This window comes from Xiphophorus maculatus, chromosome 21 (assembly GCF_002775205.1).
Source record: "Xiphophorus maculatus strain JP 163 A chromosome 21, X_maculatus-5.0-male, whole genome shotgun sequence".
In the NCBI taxonomy this organism is placed as follows: domain Eukaryota; kingdom Metazoa; phylum Chordata; class Actinopteri; order Cyprinodontiformes; family Poeciliidae; genus Xiphophorus; species Xiphophorus maculatus.
Window position 1 is genome coordinate 11,018,399 of NC_036463.1, and position 20,717 is coordinate 11,039,115.

Here is a 20,717-nt window from a genome sequence, read left to right on the forward strand (position 1 = left end):
GCTCCAGAGCCAGTTGATTTTTCCTACTCGAAAGTAGGACAAATCCAAAATGTGTACCATTTATAGTTCCCAAGAACACATCATAATTGTGCTCTGGGGCCTGTAACATTTTGGCCCAGCTCTAGTGGTGCATGTTGCTCTTCATTGCAGAAACAAGCATATTTACCCTAAGATAAACTGAAAAGTGCTAATATTGATTCTTCATTCTACTTTTTTCACCTTCTCTTCTTAAAATCGAGTTCTTCTTTGTATATTTACCCTTCATGGTAACTAGGGATTATCATATTCCTTTATCCCATCAGGAATATTTTCTGTGGCTTCAATGTTTAGATATGTTTTTCGTTCTGCTTTTTGAATATTCCGGATATATGGCAGAAGTCAGGGCGGAAGTCTTTGCAGTAGTGCATTACTTCCTCTTTCAAAACATACTGGTTCACATCCCGCACAGCAAAGTTTCACAGTGCCGTCTGAGGCGGAGTATGTAACCCAGATTGCCGGGAAGCTTCATGATGCGGAGAAAGAGATACATGATTGCAGGTAAGAAGAGGCATTTAAGTCTTTTACTGATGATGCAAAACTCATGAACATATTTGGTCTAATTTGTAAATATTTATGTTTTTTCCCTAATAATTTAAAAATGACCATATATGCAAAATACAGAATTGACTTGACTGAAATGTCTAAATATTGGAAGCTTTATTTGAAGCTAAAACAATGCAATGAAAAGAATAATTTATTAAAAAATGTAAAGCCAGCCTATTTGCATTCACTTATCAGAATTGGGTAGTAACACATGCAATCAGCTTACAAAAATAAGAAACTCTACTTAGTCCACTATATGTACTTGGTAACATATAGTGTTAATAATCCTGTTAATATTAACATTAACACAATAAGACTTTTTGAAATTTTCAATAGTCAGATGATTTTTTTTTTTGCAAGTTGCTATTTGCTATGCACAAACACACATCTTGTAAAAAAAATTATTGAAGTTGCACATTTCTTTTTAAAGTATGCTATTTTCAATAACTGCAGTATTTTTTGTGTTGTAAGTTTCCCTTACTGTAATCTTATTTTTAAAAATAATTTTTAACCTTAGTATAAATCTGCTTGCTTCTATTTAACTTTAGCTTGCTGCTGGTACATCTGATTTTTTCCACTGTGGGACAACTAGAGATAGTTCTATTCTTTTTCATGATTTTTATTATTATTTTATTTTAGCAGACATCTAACGCTATCTGACATATAAAAGTGCTAAAGGTTCATCCTCAGTGTTGATTAAAGTATACTGCTGTTTTTGACTATGCTATTTTTATTGGGCTATTTTGGTTTGACTGACTGTAAAAGTCCCGAACACGCAGAATGCATTATATCTTATTTAAAATAATGCAAAGTTTAAAAAAGAAGTTAGTCCACAAATATTACAATTGTGAAAGCTTGTTTAAAAGGAGCAATTATGTTAATAAGTTTTTTTCAAGTATTAATTTATTTTTAATCCAATGTATATCATAAGCGGCTAGAAAAGGTATAAGCCAGAGTTGTTTACTCTGCGACAAATAAGAACTGCATTGTGGTCAAAGTTCAATCTTTGTGCCAATTTTAAAATTAACTCACTCAGATCACAACTATTAGACTTTTTTTAGTTTGTTTGTTTGTTTGTTTTGTGGGGAGTTGCTGAAGAACATTATTTGTTAACTTTTAAGCGATTAATTTCAAAAAGTTGAAACCAGTTTGAAAAAAAAAAAAGATAACAGTGGTGAGCAGTCTACCCAGATATGTCTGAGTTCTGTCTCGTGATGTTGCAGATAGATTGGGTAATGCTAGAGTCACTCTGCTGGACAGATAACATGATGACACCAATATGACTGCAACTCATAACATTATCTGACCCAAGTTTGTTCAGATTTTTCGTATCATATGGAAATATAATGAATATGTTCAATAATAAATACAGTTGGGTTTTTTTCTTCTGTTAAACTGGTCAGAGTGATTTAAAAATCAGTCTTAACAGTGCCTGGAAAAAACTGGCCCCCAGCCTTTGGACCTTTTCATATTTTGTTATATTACAAGCTTCAGTGTATTTCATTGGACTTTCTTGTGACAGACCAACATCAAGTATTGCCTGATTGTAAAGTGGAAGGAAAGTAAAAATAAAAAGACTGATAAATTTGGCGCATATTCAGGACCCTTGAGTCAACTCTTTGCTGTTCACTTTTGGATATAAAGTCATGTGCAAAGTGGTGCTAGTTTGCTGTTGTTTGATCTCCGCAGCTCCCCCAGCATTACAGGGCTGCTTTTCTGATGAATTGGTCGCACTAGGTTTAGTGATTAAGAGATTAAGAGTGGACTGAATAATGGCTTTTCTGACAAATAACAGATTTAAGGTTAAAAATCACGTGTTTCTTCCTTTCTACTTCACAACTACGCACTACTTTACATTTGTGTCGACATGGTTTTCCGACACTTCGGACATTTATTGTGAATTGGTGCTATGTAAAGAAACTGAACTGAATTGGATTTGTTAAATAAATACTGAAAACTTACTGAGTTTTATTAGTTTCAGCTCTAATTTAATTGATTTCTATTTGTCGTTTCAGCTGCTCTCCTGCTGTGTGCTGTTAACGCGCTCTGCTCTGACGGTGATGCGAATCAGAAATGTGTGTCGAGCTGGGAGGTAAAAGAAAAAAGCTTGTCAACATTAAAATGGGGTGTTGGTGTTTTAAAAGTGACACAAATCAAACAAAACATTTTGGTTTTCTTCAGAAATAATACATTTATTTTGAAAATTATTGATTTTTCCCCCCCTCAACAAACTAAGAAATATTTTAACTATAATTTGCTGGCTTTAAAGATTAAATTGTAAGTTAATACTTACAATTCCCTCAGGTTTGTAAGTATTAACTATTTTTCCCCACAAAACCATATGTGTTTTATCTATTGCAGAACTAACTGCTCTTTAAACTAACTGCTTGTGGGACTGAAACCAAACTGTTTTGCAGAGAAGTGTGAGCAAATTCCCCCCACAGAAATGTAACACACTCATTACCAGCAGTTATTGCAAAAGACTGAGGGTAGTTATTCCCACGAAGGGTGAAAGCTAGTTATGATGTTTATGGGACAATTGATTTTTAATATAGGGCCATGACAGTTTGTATGGATTGCTTTCTCAAGAAATGAAATCATGATTTTAAATGGGAAATTTAGATTTATCCTGGTTATCTTGGTTTGATGCAAAATACAGTTTCATCTAAAACATCCAAGCATAAACACCATTAGGGGCAAATACTTTATCACAACATAAATCAACATTAGCGCAAGAATTGCCACTGAACCCAACAATCTTGCTAACAGTGACATGTTTGGAGCTTCTCTGTTTAAGGGGATTGAGTACTGAATTTTGCCTTCCAGTCGGATTGCTTTCAGCCAGCTGACCACCTGAGTGACTCTGATCCTGTCAGCCTGAAGCTGTCAGCTGGTAAGAAACTCCTCATCTCTCTAGAGGGCCTTCCTGATCATCCTGTCTGCCAGTGGGAGAAAAGCCCACAGATGAACATGTGAGTGTATCTTTAGGTTTATGTGCTTGTTGATCGATGTGCTTCTTTTCTTTATGTGGGTAAAGTTTGACATTTTCTTAAACCTCTCCAGAACTGGGAGTGTCTCCATGGTCACACCAAGATTTTCAAGGAATGATTCTGGGATTTACAAACTGACCTGTAAAAGTCAAGAGAAGACCATTATCTCAAAAACTGTTGATCTTCGTATCCTCGGTGAGTCGCAGCTTCATCACTTCTCATCTTAATTAAGAATCAACTAGACAGAGAAGCACAAAATGTTTTAATACAAATAAATTAGTGGATTTAAAATGATGTTAATCAATGTGATTCACATGCTTCCTAGCACGTCCCTCAAAACCAAAGCTGTCTCTGGATAATATGAATATGGCACGCATGTCTCCTTATTTTAAATGCATCTCTGATGGTTCTCCAAAGCCCAGTATTGAATGGTCTCGGTAAGACAACTAGATACTCTGTTCAGACATACATAGTTTTATCATTTCACTCTCTGACTATCAGTCTTTCTTCTCAGTCCATCCTCAAGGGATGAGAAAAAAGATATTGATGGTTCAACAGCACAGAGCTCAACCACAACTGCGAACTATGCAGAGAGTGGAGCGATGTGTTGTGCCACCAACGATGAAGGACAAGAATGCACCCAGCTGTATGACTTTGGTAATTACATAAAAAAACAGACAAATGTTAGAAAATGTTTTAACTCTAACAGTAACCCTGAGCAGAGAAAGAGACCAGCTCTCATCTCAGGATTATTCTCAAATTAAGTTAGAAAATTCTAAATAAACACATTGAATAACTTGAAGTGTTTTATGTTTCAGACTTAAATACTTCTTCAATGAAACCAGATGAGGTTTCTAGTGTGACCATAAGTCCCGGTGAGCCTTTGGTGCTTCGCTGCAGAAAATATGCTGATTGTAGTTCTGTGTGGGAACATGATGGCAAGGTTTTGGCGGAAACCTGTCCAGATAATGCGGTACAGTGATGAAAACTATGATTTTTGTTTTATTATATTCAAATACAACCACATTAACCACAGATTTCTACTCATTTCAAATACATTGTTCTACATGATTAGGATTTCAATGTTTTTCTTCCAGATCTGTATTAAAAAGGACAGACATGGGAAGAGCTGCATGCTGTATGTCTTCATCAGATCAGTAACCTCACAACACAACGGCACATACACCTGCAAAAACTCAGACAGAACTAAATCTGTGGATGTTCACGTTACGGGTCAGTAACAGCTCTTTACATGAACTGTTACTATTACCTTTTAATAGCTATTGTTTTATATTTTGAATTAATAATGTACATGTGTTGAACATTTTATTTTCTTGTCTCCTCAGCTGAGAGCTTCATCACCTCCCAGCTGCCTGATCAGTTTGTGATAACTCAGAACAGCTCCTGCTTGGCAGCAACTGTTTCCTACCACCCAGTGCTGCAGCACTGCTACTGGGAAGCTCCTGATGGGAGTTTCACTAAATGCATCAGAGACAAGAAAGTAACAAAGCACAGGTAGTTTCATGAAGCAATGCCTCGGCATCTCAGAATAATCATTTTTCAAAGATAATTACATAATCTAAATTTTAGCATTAAAATATTTTTTAATTTCCTTTTCTGTTGAGGATTTTCATTCAACCCCTTGTTTTAAACTATAAGGCAGTTTAGAAGGTTATGAAGTCTTTTTTCCTAATTACAGTCTGCTGATGCTGTGGTTCTATAAAGTACATAAAATGCACTACAAATCAGATTTTCTTTATTAGAAATTACAAAATTAAACGTCCTAATCCATTCACTTCACAAGTCCTCCTGTGCAGCATCACATAAAAATCTAATACATACATGAAAGTATTTATTGTGAATAAGTTCAGTGGATGTTAATACTGTTCCAGCAAACCTGTAGAAAAAGACTAGGCAAGCATGCCTTGAAGGAAAGGATGGGCTTGATGTTGGCAAAAACAGCTCAAAGGTTTTTGCTTTGAGCAAAAACCAGTTGAGGGCAGACGATTTGGACCTATCTTGCATTGTGTCGACCCAGAGCTCCTCTGTATATAAGGGTATTAGACTCTAAAGTAAGATGTAAGCAATGTTTTAAAGAAAAGTTGGTCAAAAGTCCTCCACAGTGATTTGAGAAACTTATACAGACACGGTTAAACCTGCCAAAACTGGTTCTGCAAGTATGTATTTTGTTTATCACACACAGCTTTTCCACTTTTCACTATGTATTATCATTGGAGGGTAATCAACTTTCAAAACGTCTTATTGGTTATGTTGCAAACCCCAAAAGGGAAATTGCTCAGCTTTCCTTTTACCATATTAATCTGTTGGCTGTGCCACTATTTTCTCAGGACTGTGAAGGCCTGTGGACCATTAAAGTCTGGAGTGTATAAACTACACCTGGAGGCTGGAGGAAAAATGGAAACAAAGGAAACAGATGTTTGTGTTGTAGGTATGTAACTTGTGTGTCATTGTTAAAATGCAAATAAATACGGCATCACCTGTAATTTAAAATTTCCCTTCCAGAGAAACAAGGGTCATCAATTAAGAAAACAGATAATTACCTTTTTGTTGAGACTGTGAGTGTCTTGCCTGCTAAGTCTACATGGATGATGTTAAGTTTATCATCCAGCAACAGGTGAGTAATACACAGCAGCTCAGCCCTGAGACATCAGTAGGCCTGATTGTTGAAGCTCAGTGATCTTTGTCTGACTGCAGCTCCGAAACAAACCCACCCTGGGAAGTGACTGAGAGGAAGAATCACTCAGCTTCTGATGGCTTCTGTAACCAGAAACTCACCAGCAATGTGAGCACAATAAATGTAACGGTTGCAACAAAATTTAAGTTTTGCTTGACGGACCAAGCTGGGTCCTGGTGCAGTGAGGGATTTTATGAGGTTCCAGACCTCAAACCCGAAGCCTCCATAGGTAAGGCAAGATCATTCACCCTCGACATTCATTCTATAACGTTGCTCTAGCTGACTTCTACCATGTTTACATATTTTTAGCTTATCAATCTTATGACGGTCACTTATTAATGCCACTGAAAATTGGCATATTGGCTCTGCTCCTGGCTCTGGCATTAGTCTCATTTATGCTCATGTACTACATCAAGAAAAAGGTATGTGTCGCACACGGCATCAACACAGACACAAACAAAAACATAGAAGACACTAAATCATTTTGGTTTTCAACAGAAACCCAAATATCAGCCTCAGCTTCAAATGATCCAGATGGTTGGACCTAACGACAACGACTACATCTACATCAATTTCAAGGACTTTAATTACGACAAGAAATGGGAGTTTCCTCGGGAGAACCTGGAGCTTGGTGGGAGTCAGACCACCTCTTTAAATATAAAAAGAGACTAAACAAATACTTTGATAATCAACTCAAAAACAGTTTGAGTTTTTGAGTTCTATTTCATTCTATCCAATGAAATGCAGTCAAATATGGTGGATTTGTTATAAAATTCCTATTGTGGATACAATACAGGCAAATGAGAAATGTGATTCCATTTTGAAGTGTGATGTTTACTGTAGCTGAAATGTTTATCATGGATAAAAAATAATGTCAGTCTTGATGTCTAAAATGTTAATTTTTGCTATAAAAAAACTAAATGATGTCTGTTTGGTTCAAAGATCAAAGATTAAATGTTAAAATATCTTGCTATAAGTGAGGCATCAAGCTACCAGTATGTTGCTCTGCATGCATGAGCCAAACACAACAGTACAGAAAAAGATAGAGATAGAGACTACAACATGCTGCTGTGGTTACACAGGTAGTTCTCATATCAAATATATATCTGTGAATCATACAAACAGAAGACGTCACTTCCTCTCATGGATTTATTTTCTCTCTTTGTTTACTGGATACTCCGGGGATTTTTTCACCTTTGTAATCAAACCACACTAGATGTCACTTGTGAATAACAATAATCTTAACATCCGTACTCAGAGTATTTCTGTGTTCCTCCCTCAGGAAAAGAGCTGGGCTCTGGAGCTTTTGGCACGGTGGTTCAGGCTACAGCTTATGGCATCAACAAATCCGGAGTCTCGCAGCAGGTGGCCGTCAAGATGCTGAAAGGTCAGTGGGGGTTTTTTCACAAGCCAGTTTCAGAGAGCCACAGATGCTACATCAGCTCCTGATATCTATCTTCACTCTGCAGAAAAACACGAGTCTGTGGAGAAGGAAGCTCTCATGTCTGAGCTCAAGATGCTGACTCACATTGGCCAGCATGCCAACATCGTTAACCTGCTCGGCGCATGCACAGAGACTGGTATGTTTGCAATCTTCTGATGAGTTGAATGGCTGTTAGGTACATGCAATGCAACTTTATGATAATAAAAAGCAACCTCTCTGTAGGACCCATATACCTGATCTTCCAATATTGCTGTTATGGAGACTTGCTGAACTACCTGAAGAAGAGCGGTGTTCGTTATCACAAGTCTGTGACTGACGCCTTCAGCAGGGACCGTTTCAGCAGCCTGTACAACAACCTGCCGCCCAAGAAAAACTCCAAGTAAGAATTAAAAAAAGAAACAGCAGGAAGTTTGTATTATTTATATTATGTACATGCTAATTTTTAATTACTATGGCATATCAAAGCCTCACTGGATAAAGTACACCAGCATTATATCATTTAATGTTTGTTTTCAGTGAGCTGGTAACAGCAACAGATAACTACATCCCCATGCATGGCATCACCACCGGGGGGCAGGAGGACATCGCTGTCATCACCTTCAGCTCCAACGACATGGAAGGTGAAACGCCACATCAAGAAATGGAGTGGATAAATAAGAATGTGTCATAATTTAAATGGATTTGTAATTAAATTGAGGTTTTGCCAGATCCAGAAATGTACGAGAGTGAAGATGATCAGATGGAGCAGCAGGCCCTCACCTTTGACGATCTGCTCAGTTTTGCCTTTCAAGTGGCCAAAGGGATGGAGTTCCTCTCCGCCAAGAATGTGAGAGACAAACTCTTCTCTTGACTCAGTGAAATTAAATGCAAGCCACACTTCTCAGATTGGTATTTGTAAAGGACGTTATTGTTGTTATTATTATTATTATAAGGATCAGTGGTGTATAAATTCAACAACCGCTTCATAAGAATAAAACCAAATTTCATCTGGTTTGAGTGATGTAAAAGTCAAGTTAACGATCTCTGTGTGATGTCTGTTTTTAGTGCATCCACCGAGATCTAGCGGCTCGAAATGTGTTGGTAACAAAAGGCCGACTGGTGAAAATCGGAGACTTTGGGCTGGCTCGAGACATCGACAATGATTCCAACTATGTTGTGAGAGGAAACGTATGTGATCTGATATTAATCTTACTTTATAACATCAGTGTGTCCAGTCTTGTTTATATTTACTTTATGATGGTGAGGGTTTTTTGTTGTTGTTTTTTTAGGTGCGTTTGCCAGTTAAGTGGATGGCTCCAGAGAGCATCTTTCAGGGGATGTACACCATGAAGAGTGACGTCTGGGCTTACGGCATTCTGCTCTGGGAGATTTTCTCACTCGGTACTTTTCACAGAAGATCACTGAAGCAACACATTTTAACCTCACATAAGGCTTTTATATTGTATTCAAAATACACTCTTTGCTTCCAGGCATCACTCCGTATCCCGGTGTTAAAGTGGATCACACCTTCTACTCAATGATTGAGGGAGGATTTAAGATGGAGTGTCCATACTATGCCAACGATTCTGTGTAAGTTTCTTTATGTTGGATGCTATCTATCTGTCAGTCAGCCATGATAACTGATTTTATAATCTAAGGTTCAGAGCTTTTCCTCCCACTTAACTTCTTTTCTTGCTCATATGCAGGTATGGCATTATGTGCAAGTGCTGGGCTCTGGATCCTAACAACCGGCCATCTTTCTCCAAGATAGTGGACTTCATGAGTGGCCAGATGATGGACATGGAGGAAAAGGTATGAAGCAGCAGAGAAAAATCAAGTGATTTTCACTTGATATTCCTTGGAAAACAGACACCAGTTGACAAGCACTGTCAATGATTTTATGCTTCTGAGCAATCTCCCTTTGTGCTTTTTCCTTTTTAGCTCTACCAGATCATGCAAGACCAGGATTTCAGCGACTATCAAAATGCATCAACTATTGGGGACATTTCAGCATTGGTGAAAGAAAGTGAAAGCAAGACAGCAGCAGCCAATGACTACTGCAAAGCTAACCAGAGAGAGGAAAGCCAAGCTGAGGCGTTAAAGTCAGAGGCTGCAGGGGAAGACGAGGAGAAGGAGCCTCTGAAGCCATCTAATGGAGAGTGATCTCCAACTCAAGCTATTTTATCTGCAGCATATATAACAATCTACCTACTATTCTGCTCATCATATCTATCAAAGTAATATACTGGCTTTATATTCTTTTACAAATATTATGAGCATTTTAGATTTATATTTGCGTTTGGTTGAACAGGCTTGATTTAGCATTAATTAAGGGATCGTAAGTGTCCTCTGTCCAAAACTGCATCACACAACATGATGCTGCCACCACCATGTTTCACAAGCGGGGATGGTGTGTTCAGGGTTATCCTTAGTGTTGGTTTTATTGCCACATTAAATAGTGCGGAAGTAGGCCAAAATGTTCATCATAATTATCAAAATAACATACTGGTTTTGTTATTATTATTTTCCACATATCATGAGAATTTTATCCTTGTCGTTATGTTGAGTTACACTTGTTTTATGTAGAATTTAATATATTGTTCTGTTTTTTTATGCTATCGCCTGCATTTGCAAGGATGCTTTATAATATATGAGCAATGAGATTTTAACGGTGCAGCTAAAACTGAAATACACTTTTCACTATGACTAAAGCGTTGTCAGTGACATACTGTAATTTATAGATGGTACATGTTGTGATTTTAATGAAAAAAAAAGAAAACATTAATACCGATCAAATATATTTTCACTTGTATATTCTACTCCTATCAGTTTTAACATTTGGATTGAAAAGCACTGTTAACTATTACAAGCATCTTAAACTCATTATAATCACACATATATATCCGTTTATCATATTATTTTATAAACTCTACTGTACTTTAAAATATCACGTGTCACAGCACTGAAATATATTTCATATAATAAAGACAGATCATCTGGAGTGAAGATGTTTTCTTTCTTTTTTTTTCTTTGTGGATCTCAAATGGTTCCATTTTGTTAAGAAATTGAAATTATTTAAAGTAATATCCAAGAGATGGCAGAAGTGCAGCACTGCTGGATGTCAGCTGCCGTTAAAAATGTAAGAAGAAGAAGAAAGTATGCTTGGCCACTGTCTGTGCTTGCCCTAATCGCCTACAGCAGTAGGGGTGAACTTCACAGTGCTATCTGATGCAGACTTTGTGAAGCGGACTGCCAGGAAGTCTCAAAATGCAGAGAAAGAAAATTACAGTTGCAGGTAAGAGGCAGCATTCAAGTCTTTTACTTACACCAAAAAGTAAAGGGCGACGCCCCGCAGGGCCGGTCGGAGGCCCCAGGCACCCCGTCTTTTTAGACGGGCTGTACTGAACCCAGATGTTGTTGTTCTTCTGTACAAGAACAATAAAAGCATTCTGATTCTGACATAGCAAAAATGATATAATTATTTGGCCAGTACAATAAAAAGAATAACAAAGTAACGGATCAAGATCAGTTAAGCTCACGGAGAACATCTTGAAGAAGAAATGCATTTGTTCGAAGTAAACGCGGCATACGTAATGCCTGCAGCTGCCGCGCCTTTGCCGAGCAGTCTGTTGTTTTCTGCTCGCACTCTGGCTGCTGAGCTGCAGAGCAGCGAGCATGGCTCTGCATCCTGGCTACACATATTCATAGCAACTGTGATTTTATTCGTTCCACCATAACTTTAAAACTTTTTGTGCAACAATCAGAAATGCAATGTATGAACTGAATTTGTCTGTCTTGAAAACAAAATACAGCAAATTCGCGTAAAGTCGGAACATACTTTTGAAAATTGTTTTTTTTTACGTCTCATTATAAATTTTCAAACCTAATTTAAGTGTTTGTTTGTTTGTTGTCTTTTCAGCTGTTCTCCTGCTGTGTGCTTTTCATGCACTCTGCTCTGATGATGTTGATAATCAGAAATGTGTGTCCAGCTGGGAGGTAAAAGAAAACGCTTTTCAAACTTAAAATATGGTGCTGGTATCTCCAAAGTGATACGAAGTGATACGAATGACATATAAAAAACATATTTTTTTTCTTCAGGGATAACTAAATGTATCTTGAAATATTGATTTATTGAGATTTATTTATTTATTTCAGCACAATAGCAAAATGTATATTGTTGTTTTGGTTTTGCTGAGCAAATAACATTTAATACAACATTTGCTACTATTGCCTGATTACAATTATGAGGAGTTTGTACCTATTTAGCTAAAATGTGTAATTTTGTTATCATAACCTGGTCTTTCAAAATTATCATTACACAAGCTTAAAAAACAGCCTAAAATCACTGTGACACCAAAGAGCCTTATCTTCTGAAGTTTTCTAATGGTCAATGTTTTTTTTTTTTTGTTATTTTAAAATGGCAGGGCCTCTTGATGACTGGGACAATTGGTTTTTTACATAGGGCAATGATAGCTTGTGCTGATTTTTTTTTTAAATCATCATTTTAAACAAGAAATTTGTACTTTTTCTGGTTGTCCTTGTTTATACTTTATCACAACATATACCAACACTATTGAAAGAATCACTGAGCAACAAAAGATTCTCTGTCAAGGAGGATTAAATGCTAAGTTTTGCCTTCCAGTCGGATTGCTTTCAGCCAGCTGACCACCTGAGTGACTCTGATCCTGTCAGCCTGAAGTTGTCAGCTGGTAAGAAACTCCTCATCTCTCTAGAGGGCCTTCCTGATCATCCTGTCTGCCAGTGGGAGAGCGAGAAAAACCCACAGATGAACATGTGAGTGCATCTTTAGGTTTATGTGCTTGTTGATCGATGTGCTTCTTTTCTTTATGTGGGTAAAGTTTGACATTTTCTTAAACCTCTCCAGAACTAGGAGTGTCTCCACGGTCATACCAAGACTTGCAAGGAATGATTCTGGGATTTACAAACTGACCTGTAAAAGACAAGAGAAGACCATTATCTCAAAAACTGTTGATCTTCGTATCCTTGGTGAGTCGCAGCTTCATCATTTCTCATCTTAATTAAGACTCAACTAAACAGAGAAGCATAAAAATGCAGATAAATTAGTAGATTTAAAATGATGTTAATCAATGTGATTCACATGCTTAATAGAACGTCCCTCAAAACCAAAGCTGTCTCTGGATAATATGAATATGGCACGCATGTCTCCCTATTTTAAATGCATCTCTGATGGTTCTCCAAAGCCCAGTATTGAATGGTCTCGGTAAGACAACTAGATACTCTGTTCAGACATACATAGTTTTATCATGTCACTCTCTGATTATCAATCTTTCCTCTCAGTCCATCCTCAAGGGATGAGAAAAAAGATATTGATGGTTCAACAGCACAGAGCTCAACCACAACTGCGAACTATGCAGAGAGTGGAGCGATGTGTTGTGCCACCAACGATGAAGGACAAGAATGCACCCAGCTGTATGACTTTGGTAATTACATAAAAAAACAGACAAATGTTAGAAAATGTTTTAACTCTAACAGTAACCCCGAGCAGAGAAAGAGACCAGCTCTCATCCCAGGATTATTCTCAAATTAAGTTAGAAAATTCTAAATAAACACATTGAAAAATTTGAAGTGTTTTATGTTTCAGACATAAATACTGCTTCAATGAAACCCGATGAGGTTTCTAGTGTGACCATAAGTCCCGGTGAGCCTTTGGTGCTTCGCTGCAGAAAATATGCTGATTGTAGTTCTGTGTGGGAACATGATGGCAAGGTTTTGGCAGAAACCTGTCCAGATAATGAGGTACAGTGACGAAAACTATGATTTTTGTTTTATTATATTCAAATACAACCACATTAACCACAGATTTCTACTCATTTCAAATACATTGTTCTACATGATTAGGATTTCAATGTTTTTCTTCCAGATCTGTATTAAAAAGGACAGACATGGGAAGAGCTGCATGCTGTATGTCTTCATCAGATCAGTAACCTCACAACACAACGGCACATACACCTGCAAAAACTCAGACAGAACTAAATCTGTGGATGTTCACGTTACGGGTCAGTAACAGCTCTTTACATGAACTGTTACTATTACCTTTTAATAGCTATTGTTTTATATTTTGAATTAATAATGTACATGTGTTGAACATTTTATTTTCTTGTCTCCTCAGCTGAGAGCTTCATCACCTCCCAGCTGCCTGATCAGTTTGTGATAACTCAGAACAGCTCCTGCTTGGCAGCAACTGTTTCCTACCACCCAGTGCTGCAGCACTGCTACTGGGAAGCTCCTGATGGGAGTTTCACTAAATGCATCAGAGACAAGAAAGTAACAAAGCACAGGTAGTTTCATGAAGCAATGCCTCGGCATCTCAGAATAATCATTTTTCAAAGATAATTCCATAATCTAAATTTTAGCATTAAAATATTTTTTAATTTCCTTTTCTGTTGAGGGTTTATTCTGCAGTGACCTCATAAAAAGGATTTTTTTTTTCAAAGGCTTTGTATTTTAAATTAAATAATTGATATTCAGCCCCTTTACTTGGATATGTCTAATTCAAATGCAGCACAAGCAGCTGCCTTCAAACAGCAACAAATTATTTACTAAAGTCCACCTGTCTGTAATTTATCATCAGAATAAATCTTTGATTGTTAAAACATTAATGAACAAAAAGCATCATGAAGATCAATGAACAGGCCAGAAAGCAAGTTCTCAGGCAGCTTAATGAAAGGTCATGTTATAAGACCGTCTTTTGTTATTTCAAAGTAGAGTCGAGAAATGCACTACAAATCAGATTTATTGTGTTTGTAAAAAAAAAAAAGTACTATAACAAAACCAAATGTCCTTGTGTTTTCACTTCACAGTTATACAAGTCTTTCTAGTGTTGTGCCACACAAAATCCTAATCAATGCATTAAGTTGTGGGGTTGTGTCATGAAGAAGTTCTTCTGGCTAAAAAGAATAAGGCGACACAATTAGGGTTTGCAGAATCGAATCTGAAAAAACAACAATATTCTGACAAATAAAGACTTGCATGCTAGCAAAAACAGCTCAAAACAACTTGCAACCAGTCAATCTTTGGGCCTATCTTGCAGCCATAGTGTCGACCCAAAGCTCCTCTGTGTATAAGCATATTAGACCTTAAAATGAGATCAATCTAGTAAGTGGGACACAACTCCTCTACAGTGATGTGGGAAACTTATACAGAAAACATAGTAATTGCTGCCAAAACTGGTTCAACAATCTCTTCAATTATAGGATGTACTTTGTTTTTCACACACAACTTCCCCACTTTTCATTTTTTTATTATCATTGGCTGGTAATCTACTTTTAAAGCCTCATAAAAACCAGATCTTTTTTTATGTCTCAAACCCCAAAAGGGAAATTGCTCAGCTTTCCTTTTACCATATTAATCTGTTGGCTGTGCCACTATTTTCTCAGGACTGTGAAGGCCTGTGGACCATTAAAGTCTGGAGTGTATAAACTACACCTGGAGGCTGGAGGAAAAATGGAAACAAAGGAAACAGATGTTTGTGTTGTAGGTATGTAACTTGTGTGTCATTGTTAAACTGCAAATAAATACAACATCAACTGTAATTTAAAATTTCCCTTCTAGAGGAACAAGAGTCAACAATTAAGAGCACAGATAATTACCTTTTTGTTGAGACTGTGAGTGTCTTGCCTGCTAAGTCTACATGGATGATGTTAAGTTTGTCATCCAGCAACAGGTGAGTAATACACAGCAGCTCAGCCCTGAGACATCAGTAGGCCTAAGTTGAAGCTCAGTGATCTTTGTTTGACTGCAGCTCTGAAACAAACCCACCCTGGGAAGTGATTGAGAGGAAGAATCACTCAGTTTCTGATGGCTTCTGTAACCAGAAACTCAGCAGCAATGTGAGCACAATAAATGTAACGGTTGCAACAAAATTTAAGTTTTGCTTGACGGACCGAGCTGGGTCCTGGTGCAGTGAGGAATTTTATGAGGTTTCAAACCTCAAACTCGAAGCCTCCATAGGTAAGGCAAGATCATTCACCCTTGACATTCATTCTATAACGTTGCTATAACTGACTTCTACCATGTTTACATATTTTTAGCTTATCAATGTTATGACGGTCACTTATTAATGCCACTGAAAATTGGCATATTGGCTCTGCTCCTGGCTCTGACAATAATCTAATTTGTGCTTGTGTACTACATCAAGAAAAAGGTATGTATCACACACCGTATCAGCACAGACACAGGCAAAACCATAGAAGACACTAAATCATTTTGGTTCTCAACAGAAATCCCAATATCAGCCTCAGCTTCAGATGATCCAGGTGGTTGGACCTAACGACAACGACTTGTACAGAACTGAAACAATATTCTGGAGAAGAAAAATTCCCACATAGCGCTGTAGAATTTAATTGTTTGCCAAAATAAATAAATAAAAATAGAACATTTTTATTTCTACACCCCAATGATGTGTTATTTTGTACTAAAATATTGGAATCCCAATAAAATACATTAATGCTTGTAATTTGAACTTGATAAGACATTGAAGTTTACAGGTGAATAGTTGTGCAAGGCTCTCTACTCGATTATGTCCCGTTCTGTGCTACACAGCCGCTCGGTGTCGCCAGAGATCAGATTTTTGCCAGTTGAATGTCCAGCAGTGCGTTAACCTGTTGCCAAATGTGTTGTCCGAAGGTCATTAAACACAACCCGTACAACCCAAAAAATCTGTTCCCATGGACATATCGGTAGTAAATGCTCTTCCTTATGAAGATTTTGTAAATATTTTCGGTAATGTCGTGGAGAAATGTCCTCTTATAACAGCCGCTGTGTGGACCCGTCGTCCCTTTACGAGCTTAAATGCTTTAGAAGCTGCGATTAATGAATTCATCGATGCTCTCCCAGAGTCGGGTGAGGTTAAAGGATTTTTGCTGTGTTTCACGCACCTTGTACTTTTATTTATCATATCCATACTGGGAGCAGTATAATGAGTCACCAGATGTGTCCAGGTAAGGAGGGGATCCTCAGGTGTCACCCGGACCTCGCGGGCAAGCATCTCCACAGCGGTGCATTGACCCGGGAGTCCCAGGAAGAGCAGACCCGAGTCGGGATGGACGCGCTGAGCTCGGCGGAGGCCTCGCAGATGGCGCGGCTGAACGCAGAGTACAAGGGGCGCTTCGGCTTCCCGTTTGTCATCTGCGCGCGGATGAATGACAAGGTGACCATCTTGCGCGAGCTCTCTGAGCGCTGCCGGAACGAGCGCGCGGCGGAAAGGGCGCGCGGCATTGCGGAGGTGAAGAAGATCTGCCGCCTGCGTCTCCAAGGTCTCACGCTCTCTGACGCAACAAACAAGTTATAAAGCCTAGAGATCTCTGTTCCAGTTTGACCACATTTAACAGGGAGCTGCAATACTTAAGTACTTGTATATGTTTTTATTTCAAAGTTAGCATATACACTTTTAAACAGTGTTATTAATAAAGCATGTGATTTAAACATATATACACAGGTGGATGCTGATATCTGGAATGTACACAATAGTAAAACCTGTTGTCTACTGAAATGTAACTTTGAATTGACTTGTCGACAGACAGACAGACAGACAGACAGACAGACAGACAGACAGACAGACAGACAGACAGACTGATTTCTGCTCCCTGATGAATGGCGCCCTCGGCAGTGAGCCACATTTCCCATGTAAAAAAAAAAAAAAAAAAAAACTGGAATGCATGAGGGGATCTCGACAGGTCCTTTAACTTGCTGTAAGAACAGCTTTATCTTTCTGCACCAAAAATATATATATTTCCTATATAATCCAATTAAGAGCGAGTGCTGTCCACGTCTATGCTGGTTCTCTGGACCCCGACGCGGACAACGTGTGGCCATGCAGTGGGGAAACAGGGGGCGTGCTGGTGTGAGGTCCATTCGAGGAAGACACCCCTGCCCCCGCAGTCTCTCCCTGATCCCCAGAGGTGATGGAAGAGTCCTGGTCCGGCTCAGACCCCCTGGCCCTCCTCCGGTCCTCCTCCTTCTTCCACTTCATGCGCCGGTTCTGGAACCAGATCTTGATGTGGCGCTCGGTGAGGCTCAGGGTCAGTGCCAGCTCCACGCGCCGCGGCCTCGAGATGTAGCGGTTGAAGAGGAACTCCTTCTCGAGCTCCAGCAGCTGGGCGCGCGTGTACGCGGTCCGCGTGCGCTTGTTTTCCTCTGCCTCGGTCATCACGTAAGACCCTGGAAAACAAAATCGGGATTCCGAGTCTTGTATATAATGTAATTCTGTTATTTATTGTTTAAGACACTTTCATACACTTTAATAAAACTTTTTTTTTATTGGGATTGTGGTAAAACTTAGAGCAGAGCCAAATAACTGATGATAAAATCAGAAACAAGTTGGTCATGCAACAGAAACAAAACAATAAATGTATTATTTATGTCAAGGCCAAATAACATCTGATTTATTCAAAACTGGTTTAACTGAAAATGGTGACATCTTGATAATTTAAGTTAATGTTTTTTTAGTTCAGTTTATTTAATTTTACTAACCTAAAAAGGTGATTATTTAGTCGTTTAGCAATTTATGGGTTTTTTTTCTTAATTTTTTCCCCTCCTGTTTCTATGTAAAAAGCACTTTTTCTGCTCGATTTGATTCTCATAACCAGTAAGTGAAAATATATTTTATGCAAACCAAAGTTATTGTTAAGAACTAAGCAATCAAACGTGCATTTATATAATCATCTTAAGTATGGGTAGTTTGTACGTTTGATTAAACAGAAGAAAATGCACAATTTCTGCTAATATATATTAAAAAACTTTACAAATGTATCATGTTTATATATATATATATATATATATATATACAGAAACTGTGTATTTTTTTCTGTTTAATCAAACTTACAAACTACCCATACTTAAGTTGATTAAATAAATATATGTCAGCTTAAAGAATACACACCGCATTAATAATCTATTTATATTTTTTAATGGGTATAATTTCCTCATAAGTTATAGTTTTGCTACAGGTTTAAGTTTCAGAATCTATGCGCTGCAGTATCAAGTTGTGGCACAATAGCAAGCGCTGATCTTTTGTTCCAAATACAGTGAATTCAAATCCTCTTCTAAGAGATGTCAATAAAGGCCTCAGAAAGTCAAACAGAGCTCAGATGTATTAATTGATTCCGCATTGTGGGTCCTTAAAAAATTATATACTTTTATTTTCTTATATCGATTTATATGCGGGTTTTTTGTACCTGTCCATTGGCCCTTCCAGGTGTGCGAGTGGGATTTGGTGGTCTTCATCCAGGGGAAAGGGAGGTGATATCTGTTCTGCTCTCCTGCGTCTATATAACTCGGAGGCTGGAGAGTTGGCTGCTGCTGGAGGCCCTGCGGGTGGTGGAGCGGTGGCACGCCCGGATCCTCCCGCATGCCGGGCATGGTGAAAGCAGCAGGAGCGACGTCGGGAAGGCTGGCCTGCTCCAGGGTCCCCAGGGACGGCGGCGTGTACACGGAGTGCACCTGCCTGCTCATGTAGAGGCAGGGCGGCGGACTGTAGTCATCTCCCGGGGATCTCTGGTAGGCGCAGGAGTCTTTAAAAACCTGAGAGGGGTAGAAGGGGTCTTCCCGATTCATGGTTGGAGAGGACCCGAGGCTGCGTACCTGCGATCCTGCCTCGGCGTGGACCTTCAGCTCTTACGCACCTGTGGCGCAACTGCAAGGCCCCCGCGGGCTCCGCACAGGTGTGTCCCTCTGACACCATGTGACCCTGCGGCGCACCAAGTCATTGGTTTCACTGTTTGCACAAAACGGGAGAGCTACAGCGGCCAGTTTCCAGGAGATTCTGAACAGAGCGCGTAAATCGGTGCCGCTCTGCAAATACAACAACGTTCACCTGCAGCCACCTCTTTATTTCCTCCAGACAAGAGGGCGAGTGAAAATGTAGCATCGACAATTGTCAGAACAGAAAAACACATTTAGGCCTGCATGCGTGCAGTTTAGAAGTGACCGCAAAAAAAAAGAAAAAAAAAAAAGAAAGAAAACTCCACTGTTACTCTATTAGATGTTCATATAGTTTACGTAAATTTATCATTCATATTTTATAAAGTCTTTGAGGTTTATCTCTAGTTAATGCGACGTGTCAACCTTGAGTTTCGATGTTTGCATCAGGACAAAACCTGATTGATGCCACTTTGTCTTTGCAAAAGTTCCTGAAGGTCTTTTATAAAGTCTCCACTTCACACTCATACCTGCTGCCATTCTTCAGTAGGCATTGCACTGGTGGCATCCCAATCTTAGTTGAACACTTTTTAGGAGAAGGTCCTTTTTTGGGTGCATTGAAGCTCTCTTCCCAGCAAATGACTTTCTTCACTTAAACTGAAAGTCTTTTGATGCAATTCAGCCAAAATGACTTCTACTGTCCTCGATAACTTAGTTAACTATAAGTGGGGAGTGAGAATGTGTTGAATTATGTTAGCAAGTTAGTTTGTGGAAGGGCTTAGTTCATTTTTCACTAACTGACATTAACTTTGCAAATTTGTTGTGTTTCCTTTGATTCTTTCTTCATAGCAATCGAGACTAAGTGCAAATTTTAAAAATTAAAGCAGTACAGACAAAAGGTCACCGAGTCTCAAAGCTTTTGCCAATCACTGAAATGTTGCTTCAGTGATTTTATTCTTTAAAAAGTATTACAAAGATTCATTACAGATATATATGGTTTGTATCTGGAGAGTGTTAAGTTCTTGTGGATACACTTTAAGGGAACACCTCAAACATGCTGCTTTTGAGGTGGCAGCAAAAATAGAAATCAGGCAAGATACACGGGTAGATACACGGACCAACCCATAATTCAGGAATAACGACCTAACTTTTATAAGAAATGTCTTGGGGGCTGATGGAAATAAAACTGAAGTGTTTGGGCATTCGGTAGTTTAAAGAGGACAACTGGAATCTGCAGAACACACTTCAAAGTGTTTTACAAAGAGTACTAATAATCACAATAAAAGGTGATCTATTTGTATGGGATCAATAACTGAATAACTGATTTTTCTGCAAATTTTTGACATGA

General features: G+C 38.5%; 4 protein-coding genes across 4 annotated transcripts; 3 read left to right on the forward strand and 1 right to left on the reverse strand.

The window, feature by feature from the left end:
• The first annotated feature begins 429 nt into the window (after positions 1–429).
• On the forward strand, positions 430–10,696 carry flt3 (fms related tyrosine kinase 3). The gene is made up of 24 exons (XM_023326864.1): positions 430–537; positions 2,598–2,674; positions 3,409–3,554; positions 3,646–3,767; positions 3,898–4,009; positions 4,087–4,229; positions 4,391–4,545; positions 4,670–4,805; positions 4,919–5,087; positions 5,921–6,021; positions 6,096–6,207; positions 6,288–6,496; positions 6,577–6,689; positions 6,766–6,898; positions 7,550–7,654; positions 7,737–7,847; positions 7,934–8,090; positions 8,228–8,331; positions 8,419–8,537; positions 8,756–8,878; positions 8,980–9,091; positions 9,181–9,280; positions 9,397–9,502; positions 9,632–10,696. The coding sequence occupies exons 1-24, from the start codon at positions 507–509 to the stop codon at positions 9,851–9,853; spliced, it is 3,018 nt and encodes a 1,005-aa protein (XP_023182632.1). The 5' UTR covers positions 430–506; the 3' UTR covers positions 9,854–10,696.
• A 130-nt stretch (positions 10,697–10,826) lies between these two features.
• Positions 10,827–16,128, forward strand: LOC111606303 (receptor-type tyrosine-protein kinase FLT3-like). Its single transcript, XM_023326849.1, has 14 exons — positions 10,827–10,985; positions 11,610–11,686; positions 12,333–12,484; positions 12,576–12,697; positions 12,821–12,932; positions 13,010–13,152; positions 13,314–13,468; positions 13,593–13,728; positions 13,842–14,010; positions 15,109–15,209; positions 15,284–15,395; positions 15,474–15,682; positions 15,763–15,875; positions 15,952–16,128. Exons 1-13 carry the CDS (start codon positions 10,958–10,960, stop codon positions 15,843–15,845), a joined length of 1,599 nt encoding a protein of 532 aa, XP_023182617.1. The 5' UTR covers positions 10,827–10,957; the 3' UTR covers positions 15,846–15,875; positions 15,952–16,128.
• A 153-nt stretch (positions 16,129–16,281) lies between these two features.
• urad (ureidoimidazoline (2-oxo-4-hydroxy-4-carboxy-5-) decarboxylase) lies at positions 16,282–17,159 on the forward strand. The gene is made up of 2 exons (XM_005816719.2): positions 16,282–16,573; positions 16,672–17,159. The coding sequence occupies exons 1-2, from the start codon at positions 16,399–16,401 to the stop codon at positions 17,019–17,021; spliced, it is 525 nt and encodes a 174-aa protein (XP_005816776.1). The 5' UTR covers positions 16,282–16,398; the 3' UTR covers positions 17,022–17,159.
• Positions 17,160–17,294: 135 nt separating this feature from the next.
• pdx1 (pancreatic and duodenal homeobox 1) lies at positions 17,295–19,359 on the reverse strand. The gene is made up of 2 exons (XM_023326850.1): positions 18,907–19,359; positions 17,295–17,890 (listed from the first exon to the last, which is right to left on the reverse strand). Exons 1-2 carry the CDS (start codon positions 19,283–19,285, stop codon positions 17,502–17,504), a joined length of 768 nt encoding a protein of 255 aa, XP_023182618.1. The 5' UTR covers positions 19,286–19,359; the 3' UTR covers positions 17,295–17,501.
• Between the last annotated feature and the right edge of the window lie 1,358 nt (positions 19,360–20,717).

Excerpts from the sequence above, each read along its gene's own strand:
- urad (XM_005816719.2), top strand. The coding sequence starts at position 16,399 with ATGGACATATCGGTAGTAAATGCTCTTCCTTATGAAGATTTTGTAAAT. Across the intron at positions 16,574-16,671 it reads CGATGCTCTCCCAGAGTCGG|GTAAGGAGGGGATCCTCAGG; the intron begins GTGAGGTTAAAG and ends AGATGTGTCCAG.
- pdx1 (XM_023326850.1), bottom strand. The coding sequence starts at position 19,285 with ATGAATCGGGAAGACCCCTTCTACCCCTCTCAGGTTTTTAAAGACTCC. Across the intron at positions 17,891-18,906 it reads CTGGAAGGGCCAATGGACAG|GGTCTTACGTGATGACCGAG; the intron begins GTACAAAAAACC and ends TTTGTTTTCCAG.
- flt3 (XM_023326864.1), top strand. The coding sequence starts at position 507 with ATGATGCGGAGAAAGAGATACATGATTGCAG. Across the intron at positions 538-2,597 it reads AAAGAGATACATGATTGCAG|CTGCTCTCCTGCTGTGTGCT; the intron begins GTAAGAAGAGGC and ends TTGTCGTTTCAG. Across the intron at positions 7,655-7,736 it reads GGCCGTCAAGATGCTGAAAG|AAAAACACGAGTCTGTGGAG; the intron begins GTCAGTGGGGGT and ends TTCACTCTGCAG.
- LOC111606303 (XM_023326849.1), top strand. The coding sequence starts at position 10,958 with ATGCAGAGAAAGAAAATTACAGTTGCAG. Across the intron at positions 12,485-12,575 it reads AAAAACCCACAGATGAACAT|AACTAGGAGTGTCTCCACGG; the intron begins GTGAGTGCATCT and ends AAACCTCTCCAG. Across the intron at positions 13,469-13,592 it reads AAACCTGTCCAGATAATGAG|ATCTGTATTAAAAAGGACAG; the intron begins GTACAGTGACGA and ends TTTTTCTTCCAG.